At 43.4% G+C, this 23,327-nt stretch overlaps 1 protein-coding gene across 1 annotated transcript in view; it reads right to left on the reverse strand.

Annotated features, from left to right (window-relative positions):
* Positions 1–23,327, reverse strand: part of SCYL3 (SCY1 like pseudokinase 3) — a 1,105,028-nt gene that overhangs the window by 681,351 nt on the left and 400,350 nt on the right. The window contains exon 8 of the mRNA XM_085600229.1: positions 9,192–9,379. Coding sequence (XP_085456355.1) covers positions 9,192–9,379 — 188 coding nt within the window. The remainder of the gene's footprint in view (positions 1–9,191; positions 9,380–23,327) is intronic.

A 23,327-nucleotide genomic window follows, 5' to 3' on the forward strand; every position in this document is an offset into this window, starting at 1 on the left:
TGCCTTCGCACGGGTTATATTGCCCCATCTAACGTGCCTTCCTCAATGTGTATGTTATAACGCACAGCGCTATGCCATACATATTACAATCTGGGATCCATATCTTTGTCACAGTGCATAAGCAACGTTACACTCCCCAGCACATATTTTATATTACAACTTTAGAGACTAGTTATGTTACACAACACTGCCCTGTGCATATTAAACTCAAAGGCGCATATCGCATAGCACGCGCTAGTGCCTGTGCTATCTCGCGCTCTCCAATGAATCTGTCATTGCGCACAATGTATTGCACATTATATTTCACGCACCGGTTCATCTTATATCACACTTTTTGGTGCATAGTTTATACCATATACTTTCATTTTCAATCGTGCTCTCAGGACTATGTTCTATATACCACTGCGTCCACCTACCCTTTTCACGGGCATTACATTTTGCGATGGGGGTGGAGGGTCAGGGGGTGTTTCTGCCAAGTGAGCCCGGAGTCACAGTCACAAACGTCCTCTTCTTCCTGAATAAAAGTGAGATTATGCTGCATACTTGTTCATATTTTAAGTAGTTCGCACAGAAACACTTTTTAAAAACAATAAAGTTCCTAATTCCCACCTTCTCTGAACAGTTAGCTTGCTGCCCCATCCACCTCCTCCCTAACCTCTGTTGTCTGAATCCATGGACTAGCCTCCTGCCATGCATGGTCTGATGTGCTGCCACTGCCCTCCATTTAGCATGATGTACCAGTCCACTCCTCCTGCCCTCCAATGCCCAATTCTATGGCCCATCATTGACCTCCTGCTTAGCCTCTGTGCTTAGCTTGCTGCTCCTATTCTCCTTCCCCCTGCCCTCCAATGTCTTTGTGCATGCCCCTGCTCCATCCTTTTTGCCCACTATGTTCCATGGACCTGCCACTCCTATCTACTGAGTGTTCTGTTGAGCTGCCACTCCCCTCCCACCTGCCTAGCATTGTCAGATGACTGTAACCTGTGCCTGCCACCTCCACCCTGCCTGTCCACATGCCATGCCCCTATCCCCTTCCTCCTGTCCTCCATGGTCCATTTTACTGCCACACCCTTCTGCCCTCCCTGATCTGTTGTGCTGCAACTGCTCCTCCTGCCTGCCCCACGCGGTCTGTTGTGAGGCCCCTTCCCCTGAACTCTCTTGTCTGTGCCCAGGTCCTGACCCTCCCTTCTATCCTCCATGGTCCTTTGTGCATGCCCCTGCACCCTCCTTCTTGCCCATCATAGCCATTGTGGTGCCACTAACCCTCCCGCTTGCCATGCATGGTCTTCTGTGCTGCCATGGCCCCTCCCACCTTCCCTGTGTGGTCAGCTAGCTGCCCCTGACCCCCTCCCACCTTCCCTCCATGGTCTGTGTGTATGCCATCATAGTCTCATTGTTGCTCTCCATGGTGTGTCTTGTTTCTAGTGCCCATCCTGCCCGACCTCCATGGTCATCTTGCTGCTCCTGCCCTGCCACCTTGCCCCCAGCCCTCTGTTTCCATGTGCTGACCCCCTATTCCCTCCCTCCTGGCTTGTGTGTTCCATTGTAATGCCCCTGATCCGTCCCTCCTGCCCTTTATGGTCTGTTATGCTGCAGCTTTCTCTCCTGTCTGTCCATTATGGTCAGCTAGCTACCATTGCCTCTTTCCCATCTGTTCTCTGTTGTCCATGTGCATGGTCCTGTCCCCTCCCTATTGCTTTCTATGGATTGTTGTGCTGCACTCCCGTCCCGCATGCGCTGTGTGGTGTATTGTGCTGCTGCAAACCCTGATGCCTGCCCTGTAGGGTCAGTTTGGTGCACCTCTCCATGTCCCTCCTGTCCTCTGTTATCCGAGTCCATGTCCCTACCCCAATTCCTTCTGCCTACCATGATTCAATGTACCATACTTGCGAACATTTTGAACTTGGTAAGAGGGAGATTTTGAAAAAAAACTGGGGTATTGATTTTCCCCTTTGAGTTACATTGAAAAAGAGGAGACTCTAGACAGGAGACAGATCAAATAAAGCCCATTTGAGCTTAAAAACATTGGACGTTTCCTGGCTGAAACGCGTCTGTTGGCATGTATGGTTGTACTACCACTGCCTCTTCCTTCTGCCCACAATGGTCTATTATATTGCCACAGCCTCTCTTGCCAGTCCTGTATTTTTGGTTTGTTGCCCCTGCCCCCCTTTCCACTGCCCTCCATAGTCTGTTGTGCTGCCACTGCCCTTCCTGCCTGCCCAGTGTGGTCAAATGTTTGCCTCTGCACTCTCCTACCTGCCTTCAATTTTCAGAGTCCGTGCCCCTGGCCTCTGCCTCTCAACAGTATCCCAATGAACAACTAGATTGCTAACATTCTATATTTATTACAAAAGTGTGGAACGCCTGACGTCATCTTGATGTAATCAAAACTGTAATACCTAGAGTATTTCCTTTAGAAATTACATATATGAGAGGGTCTTATTTGCATCAAAATTATGGTTAGTGCTCTAAAAAACTAAAATGAGGACATCTTTTTTGAGTTTTCAAATAGCGACAAAGAACTTTTAAATTATTTGTAATCTTTATGGTTTTTTATCCAGTTGACCACTTGATTAAATGTTGCACCTTGGCGAGAGGATGTGGTGTTACTTCCAGAGCTGCAGACTTTGCAACTGGGGAACCAGGTTGGAGTTTCTGCTTCAGCTCAACATTCTGTGATTCTGGTCAAATCACTTAATCTCCCCATGTCTACAACCAAAATGAATTTGATCTTGTGTGATGTAACCAATGCTCATGTAAAGCATTCCAATACCTAACAAGTCTGCACTATGTAAAACTGCAAATACACAAAAAATAAGTGTTTTGCACACTTCTGTCATTGGGCTATATGTGGGCTACATCTGGGTGATATTTGGGCTACATTTGGGCTCTTTTGTCTCTGGTGGCCATCTTGGGAGATTTATTTGTTATGAAGTTTCCTAATTTCCTCATTTACTGCAGTCTCCTCAGTGGGAATACTTTCAGTTTTTTACTTGGTTCCATCAAGAAGGCATTCAGATGTGTCACAAATTTGCCATAAATTCAGAATGTTAGCACTATAGTTGCTTATTAGATCACTGTAGTAAAGCTACTGCTCACCAGGGAAGTCTGCTGCTGGTATTGAAAGTGCATGTTTCAGTCTGCATGTCAGAATTTTTTTATGAAATTCTGAAGAAGAGGATTTGAGAAGTCACTCAAAATGTGCCCTTATTTTTCTTTCTGCAGCACTAATCATACTTTCTATGGCAAAATGAACCCCCTCATTTTGTTCCTTTTTAAATTAAATGTTTTAAGAATTACCACTTTATTCCAACCAAGATGGCTTCAGGTGTGCCATACGTTTGTCATAAGTGGGACTGTTAGCGCTCTAGTTGTTCTTTAGAACACTCTGGGAAGCTGCAGTATAACACAAAGGAATCAACCGACAGTCTCTGCCCTTGTTGGATGTACATGTTTTACTGAGAATGTCAGACTTCATTCTCACATGACTGAGAAAGATAATGTGAATTTACAGAAAATATGCTCTCAGTTAGCTTATAGATCACCTTCCAAACCTCTGTGGTAAAAGCATGAGAAAATAGTTTTCTCTCAAACATGATTCATGATATCACAGCAGAAGGCTTTTTCACATGGTAAAATCCCCTTAGAACACACCACAATTCCTAAAATGAGTATTGTACCATCAACAAATGATTTATAATGTAACTAAAGTCTTAAAACCTTCTATAAACTTCAATGCTTTTTAATGAGGTGCTACCATGTATATTGGTCCCAAGATGGCTGCCAACACTTCTTGGATGAAGTGCTTACAGCCAATCAGATCTCACGATGAGATGTGTGGTTAGGATCCGCCCAGATATATATGTGATTTTACTTTTGATTTTCTCAGGAACTACTGAACGGATTTACACCATTTAAGCAAAAGGCACATGCCTGACCTGAGGACTACCTCTTTGCCAAATTTCAAGTAATTCTGTTCAGCCGTTCGGGCTGTACCTTCGACTAAAGGTCCTATGGGAAAATGCATGGGGAAAACGCGTTTTGGGACCCCCCTTTTTTCTCAGCCCCAGCTTGACGAATCACCCCGAGACTTTCAGGGTGGGAGCTGAGCGGAGCGCCCCATTAGTTTTGAAAATTTCACGAAGATAAGTCAACCGGCGCCAAAGTTATTAAAAATAGAATTTTCAGATTTCCTATGGAAACTCGGTCCTAACTATAACTATCTACTGGCGACTGCCAGTAGATTATATATATATATATATATATATATATATACATACATATATATATATATTCAGTGAAAAAACCATAGGTTTCACACATGTTATAGTTAACTATAACTCACGCGACCGCAATCCTCTGCTGATGACATATGTGTCTTTATGAAAAAAAAATATTTGTAATATATGTATAGCTAAAATTTAATGGAAGAAGACATGGGCAAATAAGTGTCTAAATACAGTATTAGCATCAGCAGAAGATTGCGGTCGCGTGAGTTATAGTTGCCTGCACTAACTATAACGGGGGAATTTCATTGGTTTTTTATCAGTAAAATTTCCAGCTAAATATAACATGTGTGAAACCTATGGTTTTTTCACTGAATTTGCAAGGTTTTTTAAATGCTAATTCCTAACTATAACGTGTGTGAAACCTATGGTTTTTTCAGTGAATTTGTACGTTTTTTTAAATGCTAAGTTACTTTACGCCATTCGTGGCGTGCGTGCCCACTTAACGCAGTTCGTTCCGTGCGCGCACGCGGTGCGCTTCGCGCACCGCGCGTCCACTTTACGCAGTTAGTGCCGTGCACGCATGGTGGGCACGCGGTGCGCTACGCGCACCGCGTGCCCACGTTACGGTGGATGGGCCATGTACGCACGATGCGCTTCGCGCACCGTGCGCACATGGACGGCATATTATGCGCTTCGTTGTGCAAGGTAAACTTTTAATTTTTCATTACATAGTTGAGCCATGCACAAATTTTGCCCTTCAGGCACCATTTGCACACGGGGTGGGGAGAGTATTGTTGATTTTTTTTTTTTTTTAAACAAATTTTTACCGTACGCGTACGGTAAGCGTAATCGGCGAGTTTTCGAAAAAAAAAAAAAATTACTTTTTGGCCTTGGGGGTTCTTTGGGGACACCATCAACAAGGCTAGGGGGTTAGGAGCTGTCTAAACAGCCCCTTTACATGTTTTTTGCCCACCTATTTTGAAAATTTCGCGAGGATTCGTCGACCGGCGCCAAAGTTATTCCAAATAGAATGTTGCGGTTTTCCTATGGAAACAGGGTCCTAACTATAACTACCTACTGGCGACCGCCAGTAGGATATATATATATATATATATATATATATATATATATATATATATATATATATATATATATTCCATATGAGGTTGCTCACAGCGATTGAAGGTGCCGCACTCGGACGGGTTTAAATCCTTTACTTGCAGGGTATGCAGTGCACAAACATCACAGATTCCAGCTTACAGATCGCCAATTCACCAAACGCGTTTCGGGTGTCTTCCGCCCTTTGTCAATGGTTCTGGCTTCTCAGGAGATGAGGTAGCAGTGGTTTGCATCGTACTCGCGATGATTTAAAGTCCTGCCCTCGTGGGTGTGTGTTCGCCTTGCATTGTGGACTTGGTAGTTCATTTACTGTCCCCAGTGGATGCCGCAATGTTCTCCATGTGATTTTAAAATTAAATTACCTCAGTGGGTTGCTGTGAACTGGCAAGTTTCGGGCTCTGCTAGTTTCAATCCCTGCAAAACGGACACGCCGTTCATGACGCACCCTGTAGTTCGCGGTGCTTGACACGCACTTGTCGGCGATGGGACGCCCTCGCGACCAGAGCCAGCCGCTTACACATTCCATATGAGGTTGCTCCCAGCAATTGAAGGCGAGTGCGATGGAAGCCACTGCTGCCTCATCTCCTGAGAAGCCAGAACCATTGACGAAGGGCGGAAGACACCTAAAACGCGTTTGGTGAATTTGCGATCTGGAAGCTGGAACCTGTGATGTTTGTGCACTGCATACCCTGCAAATAACGGATTTAAACACGTCCGAGTGCTGAGCCTTCAATTGCTGGGAGCAACCTCATATGGAATATATATATATATATATATATATATATATATATATATATATATATATATATATATATATATATATATATATATATATATATATATATATATATATATATATATATATATATATATATATATATATATATATATATATATATATATATATATATATATATATATATATATATATATATATATATATATATATATATATATATATATATATATATCCAAGAATCGAACCAACCCCCTCACATGATGGTAGAGAATGAAGGACCCAGTCTCTGCTCCAGAGAATGACACTTCGCATAGATTTGATAGCAATCAAATGTTTTGGAAACAATCACAAATGTTTTCACAAACAATGCGATCATGCACAGCGGGCTGTTGGGCAAGGATAAAAAAGCGGTGATCCTTATACAGAATAATGATGCATTGCCTGGGGGCATGTTTATGTATGTCAGGTACAGGGATTATGATAGAAAACTAAGAGCCTGGTGTTGAAGAGACAGGAGCAAGCTACTAGGTAAAGGTCACCTGTTTCAGAACAGTTATTATCGTGTGGATGGAACAATGTAAGTAAAAAGGGGTATACATGACAGGACTAGTCTAAAAAACATGACACAGGTCTTCCCTGGACCGGAAACTAGCATCCTGGGACCGGATTTTGGGTAGCTTGAACCCAGTGACAAAGTGAGGAAAGGACCCACGTCTCGGCATACCCTGCCAACTTGAGGCAAACAAAGCAAACACAAGGCGATGATGGACGGAGCGGAAAACTTTTCAGACACTCACCCCCATACATATCATTGTCAACGGGCTGTAAGAGAAGTTTTTCTAAGGCGCGATTCCACTACTGGACTGCCCCTTGTCTGTCAACAAGTAAAAACCCAAGTTGCCTGTAATGTTTCTGCCCCTAATCTGGCTTGTTATTTGAAAGGAAGTCCGGTTCTCACAATTAATCCCACCCTCACATTGCTTTCAAATGGCAGTTATCGTGTTCTTAATAATCATGACTGTTGCGATCTGCGGGCGGGAATCCGGTACTTGGGGTCTGTTTCTTAATTAGTAACCCGTTTCCCCCTCCACATGGGAGTGTAGATAGTTTGTTGTGGCCTTCCATTCCAACCCTGAAAACAGATTTCAATAAGCTAAGCAGAATCAAAGCCTTAGTGTTTCAACAAGAAGTGGCTCTCAGTTCATCTCATGAGAGCTTCAAATTGCAGGTGGCGAGAATTTCTAGTAAAATACAATCATTACTGGACACAAATCTCCCCCTGCATTTCGGGGAATTGATGCATCAAATATTTAATGCCTCTGATACCACGGGCCTGGCACACTTTTTTAAACTTATGGCTCCAGCCTCGTGACTTCTTTTCAAACAACTTTTGAAGTAATCACAGCTTTTAGACATTCTATTCTTTCCAGCGTATTTGGTGGGTTTCTGCTGCTGCTTATCTTGATTTGAGCATCATCGTGCTGTTCCTTCTATTCCACAATGGATGCTGCGTCTGTAGTCCTGCCCAGAAAGTCACTTATGCAGCTGTACCGTGAGTGAAAGCAACAATTGTTTGGAATGGTGCCTATGGATGCGGAATTTTGTCTGACTTTCCGATATACTTACTTCACACCTGTTGGCAACCTGTGTTTCACTGCATCTGGTTTCCCTTTCAGTGGGCCCTGGTTATCTGCTTGGCTACGCCATCTCATGCTGCCCTGGATTTCGAACTGTTGATGGGTCCCTTAGTGGACCATAACCCGGACTGTTCCTTGGGTATGCGGCTTTTATACAACCCAGCATTGGGGCCAGTGGCCGGAGGTGGTCCCTGTGCAACTGCACAGCGTCTCCTGGATCTCAGTTTCATCAAAGTCCACATAGGTTCTCCTTGGATGGTCCCATCGACAACTGGAAACCAGGAACATGTTTGTGCTTTTGACCTGCTCAATTGGATGGCGACTATTTCCAATTTGGAATGCTCGGATATCTTACTGGAATAGATTTTTTTCGATTTGGCATCTTACATCTTGGGTCCCGGCAATACGGTGTAATTGTATATATTTTTGTGCACAAAACATTCCATCTCATTCGGCAATGTAATATTTCACAGACGCACTTGACCTGCGATTGCTTATGCACTTTGGTTCTGCTTATCAACTGATTTCTGTGGCCATTCAGTGCTACTCTCCTGACCAAGGGGAGGGTGTCATATGTCCCATGCAGCCCCATTGTCCTTTCCCCTATATCAGCATAAGCACATTTCAGACTGTGTTCTGCTTTGCGCACGTTCCGCTACAGACACAATTTGCTTTGTGCCACACTGTACTTTCACACAGAACACGCTGTTTTTGTGTTCTGTTCTTCCTGGGATTTAGTCTGAACATATAAACAAGGTCGAACAATAATGCCCCTTCTTGTTCTGTTCTGGTCAGGCCCTAGCACCTAGACAAAACACACAAATGCAGCTGTTTGGGAACACGTACTTTTGCCATATAGATATGCACCGAGAAGTAACACACTCACTTAGAAAGGGACCCTTCCAGGGAAAAGATCATGACAGCACCTGAAATGTAGAACTTTCATCTGTGTATACTAAGGTAGGGTCTGCTGCTAAAACCTAGAGATCATTTTGTTTCAGCAGAAGGGGAGGGAGGTTAGGCTACAGTCGTATATAATGACAGCTCCATTTATGATTTATGGACAACGTGCAATGCGAACCGTATTTCTGTGAGGCATTTTCCTACTTGTAGTGGCACGTATACTGCATACTAGAGCACTATGGTTAAAAATGTTTTTTTTTACTTTCCTCGTGTCTCTGTCAGAACTTCTGTACTAGTACAAGTGTGAGAGAGAAAGGGAATGTCCTGTAACCGTGATTCCTGAGAGGGTTGGGAGTTTTGTGTTCTTGGGTGTCTAATCACTTGTTCCTCGGTGAGTGAGTAGGAGGGCAATTGAGACACTATAGCTAGTCGGTCCCGGGCTCATGAGTATTCCCAGTGGTAGGATGACTTAGTCCCTGCCTACTAAGGTTCTATGATCCCAAGCATAGTTCTGTGACTCCGCAGAATCCCTGCAACAATATGGAGTATAGATAGCAATCTTACCTGAGGCAGTATTTCATTTTTCAACTCCTCCTTAGAGAACAGGCTGCCATAAGCATCTATATGAGTTAGTAGAACCATCCTCACATGTTCTTCATGGACTTTAAAGAGCTTAAGTAGCAGTGGAATCACACGGGCCTGGTAGATATCAGGTGAGAGGAGGCAATTTGAATGACGTTTTCCACTTGATTCTAAAGAAACAAGTTCATAAAAAAAAGTTACAAAACACAAACTTTTTAAGCAATAACATGTGCTGCTCTGACCTGACAAATGACACCATTAACTAGTTTTTATCACAAATAACAAAAGTGAAACATGTCAGCGTGGCATGTCATAGCTAAAGCCAGATGAAGATAACAGCTGTGATGTGATCTTTCATATTCTTTTAACACAATAGAATTGTTTTCTTCCTATTATAATGGTATACCTGAACTGGCATATTTCACTGGTTTTTCTCTGATTGTGCTAGGTTTCCAGCACACCAAGAGGTGGATTTAGAGTTTGATAGATGCTGAATGGCAGATAAAAATTGGCAGTGGCTCTCCACCTATATTTAGAATTTGCTAATGTCTAGACACTCTAAATAGGGCAGACCGGACATCTGCTGCCTTCGGCAGATGGCCTGCGGCCACCAAATTCTATATTATTCCTTAAGTCAGCAACAAAACCAACAGCAGATTTTCAGTATGAATACTATAATATGTAAATAACACCAATAATCATTTCAACTAAACCCCTCATTCTGTTGCAGCTCATTTTTTTTATTCCGGGTCAGTGATTAGTATCTGGCTTAACGCTACATATTTCTTTGCTACCAAATTATTTTGGTGTGTATACCTTTGATGTCCAAATCATAAATATCTCATAAGACAGAGGCTCACATGTTTGGAGTTTGGAGGAGCAGCTGATCACTATAAATTGCTTCCTTATCCCACCGAACCTGCAATTCCCAAAATATTTTAGAGGTGAGGGAACCCCAAGATTGCACCCAAGAGTCTTGTTGGCACCGCCATTCGAAACCCTTGACTAGGATAACCAACAGCCACAGGGCTGCAAAGTCATTCTTTTTCTTCAATGAACGAGTGCAGATACCAAAAAGAATACATCAAAACTCACTGAACCCTAGGAAATCCATTACAGCTTACTCAAGCAGAGCGAACTCATAATGTTCAATGTTAGCAAGAAGGTAGATATTGTAGCCAGTGGCAGGTAACTGTGAACCATTAAGTGATTTTAGCCAAGTGGCAATACTCCTGATACCTGTAATAAAATCAAGACAGGCTTGCACACTCGTAAGGCCAGTAGAATCTTATTATTGCATATGAATTGCAGACATCAGAGCAGAGCCAACCACCTTTCCAGAAAATTATGTAAAGGTACATTTGGGAAACTAAGCTGCAGACCCAAAGAGGTCTTCTAATCTTGTGCCAGCTTATTAAGCATTTGAAGGCAATTGACCATAAACTTATGGCAAAGGTAAAAAAAATTCGAAGCAGATTCTCTTCTTTCACATTTATAATATGCCACTTCTTTATTGGAATGTATTTAAGGGCATATGATTAAATCGGAGGAATTTTCACACTATATACTTCTAGTAGAGGAAGTAAATGTCTCTTTCCAGAGGAAGATATAGTCTCTTCAGGGCTCCAATGTGGGCATCTGCCTTAAGACGTATATGCTGGAGATGGGAGATAGTTTCCCTTCACTATAGGCATCTGGGTGGTCGCTATCACCTAAGGTGGTCTTTGAGGTGGTGATCTTAATGTAGTCTTTTGCTACGCCTGACTAGCTATCTAGTTTCCGGTCCAACCCAAACAAATCTTTATTAGGCTAACAGCCATAAAAGAAATAAAACGCAAGAAATGCATAGTGCAAATCACATAGGGAAACAGCATAAAAACATAGGTCTTGATGAATATAATACAAACCGCAGAACATGGAGATTAATACACAAAACAATTCATACCTTGAAACATCTGAAAGATATAAAACTGGGATAGAATCAGCTTCATAAAGAAATTAATTTATACCTTTTTCTAATCCTTACAGCCTTTCTAATAAAATGTAATAACGCTAGGCAAGTTTCTAAAGTACCTTATTTCTGTCAGAACACCAGGCCTTTCTGATGGGTTCTCAAACATGATTTTCGTAAAACAGGAACCAGAAAATCATGCCTATATTCCTTATATTGGGAACAGAACAATATAAAATGGCCCGTACTTTGTTTAGCAACATTATTACAATGGGATAAAGGTAAATGATTCAACCATACATATGGCAGGGGAAAGACACCTTAAAAAGTATTAAACTAAGTCTAAAATATAGCAAGTAACATCAGTAGATGGGGTAAAGAAACCAAGTTAGATAAGGTTCCATACTGTTGTAGGTTGATACCAACATGTACCTGTCAAATGAAACCGGAGACTGAGCCCTCAGCAACCTCAAACCTGTACAGTGGTTAAAGTAACATTTCTTAACTACCTTTTTATTTCCAACGGATAGCATATGAGGGTTATCAAACATTTCAGCTAAACCCATAGCCTCAAATGTATTCTTAAGATGCACTAACCATGGGCTCCGCAGCACCCTGTCCAGTGCTAAGCAGTCCAAAACCCTACATTTCACCAAAGCGGCCTCTGCGTTTTCCCCAGATCTTTACCCACAGCAAAAGAGGGTCAAGACTCATCTGATCCTCCAGATAGGGGAGACCTATTTCCTCGTGACAAAAAAGGGTGGTGGTCCTGAAGGTTTTCAAACTTTTGGAGTATAAATAAGTTTGAAAACCCCCACAGGCCTGCTACATAAAGTACCACAGAAACACATTTACTCTTATACGAATGAGCAAGCTCCCTTGTGGGTTTCTGTCCCAGCCTATTTCCAAATTAAAAAATTGCCTCAATACTCATTTTAAAATGATGTGACCTTTCAGTTAAAAACACGTTCCGTTTTAAGGAGGTGTTGTGTAGTTCCTATATTACCCATGCAGGACCTGCGCGTTTGGATAACAAACTGTAGGATTGGTGGCAGACTAACTCTGAGCACCCTCACCGCACATGTTAGCCTGTTTGCATTAGCTAGCTCACAGTGCCACTAGAATCTCCTCTTATCGGGGCGAGAATAGTTTCAGGCAACCTTAGATCAGGACAACCCGGATCCCCCCAAGATCGTGGAAACAATGTACTACTTTTCGCTCAGTCACTCGTGCTCACTTATTTGGTCTCTGAGAGGTACACAGAAGAAACAGTTGGGCGTGTTACAATAAGTATTTATTGCACAGTTCTTCTAATGTAGAATATATGTGCTGTGACAACAGTTAGACAGTCGCAGAGATATATGATCAGCAGTACAGTGAATATAAAAGGATAGTACAGTTCTACCATTTTGTAATAGTCATGAACACATACATGGATATAAAATGCATGATGAAAGAAAGAGCGCTTACTCCTACGATGCCTATCTAGATGTACCCAAGTGTACCTAGCATGTGAGTAGGTGTGAAGCCAAGAATCCCTCTAGGATTTAGTCTAACCCCATTCCCTGAAGCAAGAGAGTGTGGGACCCTGTCCTGGTCTTGAGTTGGACAACCCGCAAGGGATGTGTCAGACCACTGTCAGCTGGAGCGTCTGCATGCAGGAGCATCATGCGTCTCTGGTCAGTGTGTGGGCCTGGAAGTCTTGGTTCCCTCTGGCTAACACTAGCAAGAGGTGATGTATTTATACAGAAAGTATCTAAGGTTCCTTTGTCCCTTGTTTCTTGTATTAGCCATTGTTGGATTTGAGGATGACGTATGGGATGAACCTTGTACGTAGATATTATGCAGGTGTATGTAGCCCCTGCCTGGTTTCCAAGAACCCTTATGAATATTCATTCATACTGTGTCAGTCTAAAGATGAAGTCATAGAACACTATTGTTCAGGGAAACCCTCCTTCTGTGCCCAGGACTAGAACTAGGTAAAGGTTCAATCCTAAGAGGCTTGTTTACTGTGTAGGGGAGGTAATGTAGGTGATGGGGTATGATGTTACCCAGGCCTATATTAGGGAACCTATATAAAACATAACAGAGGAATTAAAAAGAAACCCCAAGTAATTAAAACTGGCCACTTTTTCTAGTATTGGGTCAGACACATTATGGAAAACAGAAGCAGCAATGAGGACTATGACAACAGACCACAGCCAGGTAAATATTTGGCATCTAAGACATGGCAGCAAAATATGAGACATGTTTGTGTCCTCTGTTCATTCATGGTCCTGACTAGACTATTGGATATCCACCCAGGATCCTGGGTTAATGGCAAACAACATCTCTCCAAATCCCTCTCAAACCATGCACCAGTCATAATGCGGCTAGGAGTCCCAGAATAGTTGGCCATAATCAGACTATGAAAAAACTCTCACCAGACACTTTAAGAGATGAAGTGTTCCAAAGTAAAGTGCGTCAGGAAGTTCTGCAATACTTTCAAACTAACACTAGCTTGGTATCGAGATTGCCTTGGTATTGGAGGCCTTCAGAGTAGTGACACGTGGCCTTCGAACTTGAGAGCAAAGGGCTGGAAAATGAATAGTCCTAATCCCCCGAATCTCGGTATATGGCGAAGGTCCAGGAAAAAAAATCATGGAGTATAATGATGTGGCACTAAGGAAACTAAAGTATCAAGGTAAATAGACTGTCATGGAACAATGGGGAAGGCAAACATCTCAGCAGACCCCTAGCCAACTTTCTGAAGAAACTGTGGTCTAGTAACGGCATTACACTCATTGTTGAGGCAATTGACAACCCTATTGGGAAGGGGAGAAAATTACACAAGGATTCCAATCCTTGTGTTAAATTCTATAGGAATCTATATGACTCCCATATCAATAAGCTCATCTCTTGCCTCAATGAATTATTACATAACACTTTTAAAAGAGCACGCATCTGCCTCCTATGCGCTTTTCTTGTCTCCTATCACTTTGCCAACAACAAACCAATGACACACATTGAGGGGCTCACGTGTGTATCTAGACATCTGGTGTTTCTCTACACGATAATCCAAATGCCCGATACTTGCGGTGATTCATGTTTACACGCAGATGCCAGCCTTAGTTTCCACAGCCTGGCAACGCCATATTAACACAACCTTTATGAGAATCATTGACAGTTTTTTAAAAGTTTTTTTTTTTTTTAATCCATGTTGTGTGCGTCTTGTGTTTATGTCATGTGCCTGGATGGAAATTCCGTACCAGACCGATATTCTGGTCCACGACAATGGACGTTGTGGTTAACAAGAGGTTCTAATGCCAGGAACATGATAACTTTTATTCTTTTTATTCTTCTTTTTTTGACAGGTTGGATAGTGAACCACAGTAAAGTAGGTAGCAATTTTAGGGGCATCACTTTGATATACTTGTGGGGTAGATTAATTACTTCTGTCCTGACGAGGCGCCATGGATCCTCATAACCACCAAAGGGCGCAAAACATGTTGACTTATTATTCAGAGTGAGACTTTAGGGAGGATACTCACTTGCAACTACTAAGGTACTCTTTGACCCCACCGTAGTGTACTGATTACCAGGGTTGCTTATGAACCTATTGGTAGCATTCACCTTTAAAAGGCTTTTAGTCTGACAGGGCGGTCCAGTTATTAAAGAATAGTTTGTGATCTCCCCTATCAGTTTTAATTCACATCTTCACACTTATCACACCACCCCACTTACAATATTCCTTGCACTCATCAAACAGGTTTTCTCAACAAAAGATCTCCGCCAAAGTGACCCTTTGGGGGACCCGTTGGGCATTGCAGCACCGGCCCAATGAGGAGCAAACGCTCTATGATGAAACATGACACCCCCTTGTGGATGTGTGAGGGCAACATGAGACAGTCTTGTTGACTGCCCCCATGCCCTTGCTCTAGTTTCACACAACCTGCCTCTATATATTTTCTTCTCCTATAGGAACAGTATGCCTAATTTTGTATATCTGTGATTCATGCTAAGGAGCACGGGCTCTGGACCTTCCAAACCAGCTCTCAGCCACCCCCCCACCCCCCCCCCTTTTTCCTTGGTTTAGGAAACCTTTTGAGACGACAGCTATTGTTTGGCCATATGACTTAAACCAACATTCTAAATCAAGGAGATATAAACAGTGGCCTCCCTGGGGGTAAGGCCCCTGAATTGGATGGCCAGCAGGTAGAGTTTTGCAGAGAATATTACAATATTCTGACCCCTTTCTATTGGCATTATTTGCATAAGCTTATAACAAGAAAATCCTCCCTTCGACTATGCAGGAGGTGCTTCTCATCACATTCTTAAACCAGGCAAACCTGCAGAGCAGTGTAATTAGTACAGACCACTGTCTCTAATAAACTGCAATGTTATATACTGGGAAAATACATGTGCAACAGACTGCTTCCTCTACTACCTAAGCTTGCACTCTATGATCTAGCTGGCTTTGCATCAGGGTGCTCCACAACCCACATACCTTATTCATGGTCCTGGGTAGACTAGTTTCCGGTTCAGGAAGGACCTGGCTTGGAAGTTCTAGATGGATTGTTTCTTTTGGAGAAGGGTCAAAACTGATTAGCAAATCACTTTGCCTAAACTGATGTGGGATGGTGTGCAAAATAACAATGGATTGGCATGCGGCCAGTGGCTGAGAATAAATCAAGCATTTCATCAATCACTGATTTGTATACTTATGGTGCTTGAGACTTTGCAGGTAAACTTCTTCAACACCATGCCCTTTGCTAAACTTCTTGTAAACTGTTGATATCCCTGTATGCCGATATAACCATCTATCTCTAATTCTCAGACATGTCTAAACCACATTTTGAGAGATTTCATAAAATTTGGTGGCATCTCAGGGATAACCATGGTGCATGGCTTGCCGCAGGCTGAGATGGCCAAAAGCTAAGACAGCTGATCCAGCGGGTTACCAGCTAGAGATACTCACAAACCAACATACTCACCTGGGCCCATTAAACACGCATACACATGAGCTAGCTGTTGTTCTAATACCTGCAAGATGAATTTACTTTCTCATTTCTTACCAAACCTTTCCGACCGAATGTACTTTCCTCTGGTCAATAGACCTTTTAGTTAACTATTGTAGGCAAAAATTGACATAAAATAAAATCCTTTAAATAACCACAGACTCAGGAGAGTTTTAAATGTTTATCAAGTTAATTTCATGTGAGCCAAGAACCCAAATACAATTTGTTCACCGGTTTTCTCCTAGGAAGGAAAATCAAATTTAAGTCAGATAAATCGTTAAACAATGTTATTACGATGACAGTACCTGAATAGGCAGAAACAGAGAGAGCAATACAATGACAAACTACACAGAATTATAGTTACCTAGGATGGTGTGGAAACCTACTCCTTGGCCAAGGAGCTGGAAAGGGTCCCCTGGGACAGATCAGGTGACAAATGCTCAGGACAGGATTCAGGGACATGATAGATGACCTCTTCTAGATACAACGCCTGCGTCGCACCCCTCTCTGACACTATCTTCCTCCTCGATTCTTCCGCGATCATCTTCTGTTATTTGCCTCCTCGATTCTTCCGCGATCTTCTTCTAATTAATCTGGGTTTAGACTCCAAGCCTTCAATTCGATTCTTCTTCAGTAATTATTCAGTTCTTGGACAGCATCCCGGTCTCTCAGCATCTCAGCAGTATAAGCAGTGCCGCATCAGCTGACTAACTAAACTACCTCAATTATACTTTTCTAATAGCATGTACCCTCCCTAAATGTTTCAAATCTATGCAACTCCTAATTCTGATTGGACAGGACAGGGGGGATGATCATCACACCATGCTAAGTTTTAATAACTTTCTTTAGTCTATTGTTCAGCGTTCCCACCCCTTAAATTTATTTCCCCAAGCTTTATTTCCCACCCGCATTTTACATTTTTATCAATAAAAGTATACATTTAATAATTTTCTCTTTCATCATCCTGGATGTCTTCTGATTTCCCAGGACATGTTGCGAGTGTGGCCTTGGCTGAGGTTCAAAAACATCATCATGGTTCCTAGCGGGTTACGAAAGCGCATGCGTTGGCTATCACATGACATATAGACTTTAGTATTGCTCTGAGGCCCAAAGACGAACTAAATAGAAAGTCAAAGAAATATATTACAAATCAAAATAACATTATTTCACTGTATACCACCTATCTCTACCCTAATCCCATTTACTTATAAAAATCTTTTGCATTAGCTTTTCAATAAAGTTGCAGGGCTTAGTTTCAGCAAAAGCATGTGCTTGAATATGTGAGCTTCAAGCGGCCATCTTAAAAGCGATTGCGCAGCTGCAAAGATTTCCCTCCAAGCAAAGACTAGTCATTACTACGTAGATGTAGTTAACGCATGCACAGTACCGGATTCTGCACTAGCAGACATTTTAAGTCACACTCTGGTTACTTGTTAGTATGACACATATGCAAGATTGCCCTAAACTTAAATGTATAAACTGTAATGCACGTTAGTATTCACAAACACAATTATTACGAGTTATTTGAGAAGATTGCATCCAAGCAAGTCTCCTTTATACGAGTCCTTGCTCCATCACAGCTACGGGGGTTGCAGCTGACCCCTGACCTGTGTGGGAGCCTGCAACAGTTTTGCAAACACCTGAAAGCGGACCCAGCGCTCAGGAGAGGGGTGGCTTGGGAGAGCTGAAACGAGCCAAAAACAGTGGCAAGTCACTGCCACGCAGCAGGCCTCCTTGTAGAGCATTGGCTTCCAAGATGGAGTCCGATGAGATCTGCCCCTGCCAGTTGCCAGCGCCTGGGCCCTACATTACCTCATCACCTCGCACTAATGCCACTACAGTGAGCCTGACCCCCGGGGACACAACACCTACATGGATTGGCACTGCATGGGAGCAAGCAGGGCCACCAAGGAAGCAGTGGTGACGCTGCACTGCCACTGAAGCAGGCAGGCCAAACTTTAAGTAAGGGCCTCATTGAGGTTTGCTTGCCCTGCTAGACCAGAACAAATCAGTGGGACCCCTTCAATGCGGGGATGAAGCTAAAGAAGGAGAAATCTGAGGACACTTGGAATCACACTGTCAGGTGGGGTCGCCAGGGGGTGAGGAAGCGGGGTCCACACCCCCATGTTCTGAGCAGGCCTTTGCTTAACCCCCACCCCCCGACTGGTGTACCATGACGAACGGGGCATCTGCCCGGGGATCTCAAGTGGGGTGCCCCTAATTTGGCAGCCAGTGGGAAAACACTCCCGATGAATCTCTGGTGGGGACTAGAAGTAACTGGACCATTTGAAATACCTAGTAGACCAAACTCCGAGAGAGAGCCATCTCCATACTCACTGAGAGTCCTCAGACCGTGAAATCTGCGAGAGCCCGGCGCCTCAGAGCTTTGACTGGCGAGGTCTCTGGCAATTGCTCACTACTGACCACCGTAGAGGTGTGACCATACTATGGGCTGCACCAAATCCTTAACCCCATCTGTGCTAAGCCTTTCCCCCATCTGTGCTAAGCCTTTTTTTGGCTATTTAGGGTAGTTTGCGCTTAGGCCCCTGTAACTTTTGTCCACATAAGGTATCCACACCAGATTTGCGTCCTTTGCTTCCAAAATCCTGAGGATTATAAAGGTACCCAGGCTTTGAACATTTCCCTGGTTGGGAAAATGTGCTGCAGAAGAAAGAGTCTGTTTTTTTCCCTGCAAATGGTTTGTGGTGCTGAAATCACCATCTTCAAAACTTTCAGGGACAGGAAGACTTGTTAGAAAAGCTAACATTTTTACACAGTTTTGGCATTTTACTGGGACATAGCCTATTTTTGTGCTTTCATCCAGTTAGTGGTAGAAATGGGTATGAAAGCAATAATGGATCCTGGAAAGCTAGACATTTCTGAAAACTAGACAAAATTCTGAATTCAGCAAGGTGTCATTTGTGTAGGTCCTTTAAGGTTTTTTTAATAGAAACTAAAAGATGGAAAAAAACAAATTGAACTCGAGTTGAAAGAAACACCCATTTGTGCCAAGGTTTTCATCTGTAACTTCTAAGTATGACAGATATTTTAAAGCAATATACCGTTACATCTGCTGGGTCTTTCTGGTTGCGGGGATACATAGGACTTATAGGTTCACCAATAACCCGAGTAACCCAGAGCAAATAACTGAGCTGCGTCTTGCAATGGTTTTTCATTGTGTACTGGGTGTATATTGCAATTAATTTGATAAAATATAAAGAGTGAAAAATGACCTCTAATTCACATGCTTGTATGGGGTAGCCACAATTTTGGACGTGTGCTCATAACCATTGCTTCTAAACTCAATTTTGTTCCCATTTCGTAAATACAGAAGTCTGCTTGGTACCCAAGTGAGGTATCATTTTACTCGGGAGACCAAAGGGAACTCTGGGTGGTAGGACATTTGTGCCGGCACTGTGATCCCACACAAAAAAGTGTGGAAAAAGTGATTTATTTTAGCTAAATTTGCGGTTTGCAGGGAATTCTGGGTAGGGATCCACGCAAGCCATACAGCCCTGAACTACCCAGGGTGTCTAGTTTTCAGAAATGTGTGGGTCTGGTAGGTTTCCCTAGATGGCCGCCGAGCTGGGGCCAAACACCCAGGTGCCCCCATGTAAATCCACGTTGATTTGTGATAGGTAATTTTGATGTCTCCACAATACGTTTTGAGCCTTTCCCTGCCACGGGCACTTGGCCCACCTACACGTGATGTACCATTTTTATCGAGAGACTTCGAGGAATTCGGGGTCGGAGGAAGTTTGTGGATCCATGCAGATTCCAGAACTTTCCATCACAAAAATGTGAGATTTTTTTTTATTTTTTATAAGGTTTGAGGTTTGCAAGGGATTCTTGGGAACAGAACCGGGTGAGAGCCAGAGAAGTCACCCCCTCCTAGATTCCTCTGGGAGTCTAGTTTTCAAAAATATATAGGTTTGCTAGGTTTCCCTAGCTGCCGGCAAAGCTAGGGTTCAAAATCCACAGCTAGGCACTTTGCAAAAAAAGGGTCTGTTTCACTGTAAAAATGTGGTTTGTCCACGTTGCGTTTTGGCCTGTGTTAGACCTGGCACCATTGGCGTGGGTCTCCCTTCCATTTTTCACTGTTGCCTCCTCTGTTTTTGCTGGTGTTAGATGCTCTGGGCGCTGTGCCACTGCCATTCAGTACCACAGTGCGAATGCTCCCTGTGTAAAGATGACATGTGAACTGGTATATCCATGATTGGCTTATTTGGTTTACCTGTTAGTCCCTAGTAGCATGGCCTGTGTGTGCCCAAGGCTGGTAATCCAAATGCTGCTGGCGGGCTTGCAGCGCTGGTTTGCGCCACCCACAGAAGCAGCTTGTAAAGTGTGTCTCAGACCAGCCACTGCAGAGTCTGCGTGCAGTCCAGAACTGCCATCTTGGCTGTGAAGTGCACCCACTTCCCAGCCCCTGAACTTTCCCTTGGCATCATGTAAGCCACTCCTATGGCAGGGTGCATTGTGTGTGTAAGAAAGGACATGCTCTGATGAGTGTAGCATGTCCTGGTAGTGAATTACACCCAATTTCGTTTTTCACTACTGTAAGGCTACCTGTTCTCCATAGGCCAGAATGGGAGGTTTGACTATTACACTCCATAGAACATGGTAGAAAAACGAATTTAGTATGCCTGAGCTCAGAATATTAAAATACATCTTTTAGTGAAGTATATTTTTATATTCTGTGTTTGAAAATACCACTTTTAGAAAGTAGGTATTTTCTTGCATAAGCCTTCCAGTGTGCTCTGCTGTTATGTGTATTGGCTGTCTGGTTTTGGAGGGACAGGGCAGGCTGAGTCAGACCTGGGTTGAATAGAGAGATCTAAATTGGAGTATGGGGAGGGGTAGCTCCTTGGCCTGAATAGGGCTGTACCTGGCAAGGTGAATGCTGGCTCCACCTCCCACTGTGCGTCTGATGGCAGACCCCCTCTTTCTGAAAGGAAGGATGCAGCCTGGTAAACAAAGTGCTCCAGGGCTGTGCAGAACTGGTTCTGGCTGGGTTCAGTGACTTGTAGCATCTGAGAACAAAGACTTTTGGGGTATAAATATCTGTGCTGAAACCCCTACAATTTGTATTGCTCCTTGACAACAAGAAGAACCTCTGTCCGTGTAACTGAAGGAATCTGCAGGAGAGGACTGTCCTTGTACTTGTGCGCTGTTTCTTGGACTGGCCTGCAGTGGTTACTACTGGACTTGGAAGAAGAGGAAAAGGACTTTGAAGGAACTTTTATTTTTGCTACAGCAATCACCCAAGGGCTAGAAGAGAGCTAGCCTCCTGCAGTTGTCTCAGGCACATCAGACTCCACCACCAGCCTCCTGTTTCCTCCCAGCGAGGATTTCTATCTGCAGGTGAGGCTCCTGTGAGTTTCAGGGCCTCTAGTTCTACTGTGGAGAAGAGTGTGCTGAAAATCGTCACTAACGCCCGTTAGCAAGCCGCCGCAGCTGAAGAGCGTAAGGAAAATCATCGCGCTGTTGCCGCTGAGTGCTCGCTACCTGAGATCATCGCATCACACGTTTGCGGGCTGCCAAAGGCTCGCTAACCAAAGATCATCGCATGGAGTTCATCGCTTCACGTCATCGCAGCGCGGACGCCGAGCGTTCACCATTTTCATCGCATCGCACCAGGATCGTCGCTCCCTCGCTGAGCGCCATTTTTTTTAATCGCAACAAGATCGCACACACAACAGGCTCGGCGCATCATTCTCCCTTCGCGGCAAGGATTCCAACGCATCGCTGGTCACGCATGAGGAAAATCATCGCTAGAACTCCTTAGCGACATTTTGGTTGCTTTGCTACAGAATCCAGGTATTTTGTGAGTAAAAGGGTCGCAGAGACCACGCCTTGAACTGAACTCCTCTTTGCACACTTTGAACTATTTTTGCAGCATTTCAAGGGTAACCCTATTTTCTAGTATTGTGGATTTTTACTGTTATTGGTCTTGTGTTAAGTCTATATATAAAGATACTTATTTTTTATAACTACTTGTGTGGTGTCCCTTTGTAGTGTTCTTCGCTGCGTTACTGTGTATGGTCATAAATGCTTCACACACTGCCTCTGAGATAAGCCTAGCTGCTCGTGCTACGTTACCACAGGGTTGAGCAGGGGTTATCAAAGGGTGTAACCCGCTTACTCTGACTTAGGAAGAAGGGTCCCTACTTGGACAGTGGACAGACCCCCATTTCTAACATCCTGTTTCTTGTCGGGGGCACTAGGCCTACCCACACAAGTGAGGTAACATTTTTATCGGGAGACTTGGGGGGAATGCTGGGTTGGTGGACGTTTGTTGCTCACCTTAGCTTCCAGAACTATCATTGAAATGTGCAGAAAGGATAATGTTACTTACCCAGTGCGCATCTGTTCTTGGCATTTGGAGCTGGAGATTCACATGCTTTGCATACTCCTTCCATCTAGTATTGGGTCCGGATGTTTGTAAGTTGTTTTTCTTCGAAGAGGTCTTTCCAGTCACAAGGTAGAGGACTACTCCTTTCGGTGACATTGTGCATGGGTATCTAATCCATTGTTAGATTGTTTTCCCACAGAGGGTGAGAATGGAGTTAGTAAGTGTAGAATAGAGATGTCCATGCATATGTATGTAAAGTAAGAAAACTGCAACAGGGATAGGTACCTGGGGAGGCGGGTGGGCACATGTGACTCTACAGCTCTACATGCCATGAACAGAAGCTTACTGGGTAAGTAACATTATCCGTTTAAGGCATGTGAGCTGTAGATCACATGCTTTGCATAGACTATACAGCAGTATACTCCCAAAGCGGTGGCTAACCTGTAGCTGCTCCAGTTCGAAAAAGTGTTTTAAGTACTGCCTGGCCTACATTAGCTTGTTGCCTCCCTTGCTAACACATCTACACAATAGTGCTAGGTGAGTGTGAGTGGTGTAGACCATGTTGGTGCCTTACAGATGTCAGCTAGGGAAATATTCCCTAAGAAGGCCATGTTAGCCCCTATTTTGCAGGTGGAATGTGCTCTAGGGGGTATTGTCAAGGTTCTTTTCGATTTAACATAAAATGTGTGGATACATTTCACGATCCATTGTGCAATGCCCAATTTAGATATGGGATTGTCTTTGTGTGGTGGCGAAAAAGTAACAAAGCTATTTTGCTTTACGAAAATCTTTTGTTCTTTTCACATAATATAGCAGAG

The sequence above is a fragment of the Triturus cristatus genome, chromosome 4_2 (assembly GCF_964204655.1).
Source record: "Triturus cristatus chromosome 4_2, aTriCri1.1, whole genome shotgun sequence".
Lineage (NCBI taxonomy): Eukaryota > Metazoa > Chordata > Amphibia > Caudata > Salamandridae > Triturus > Triturus cristatus.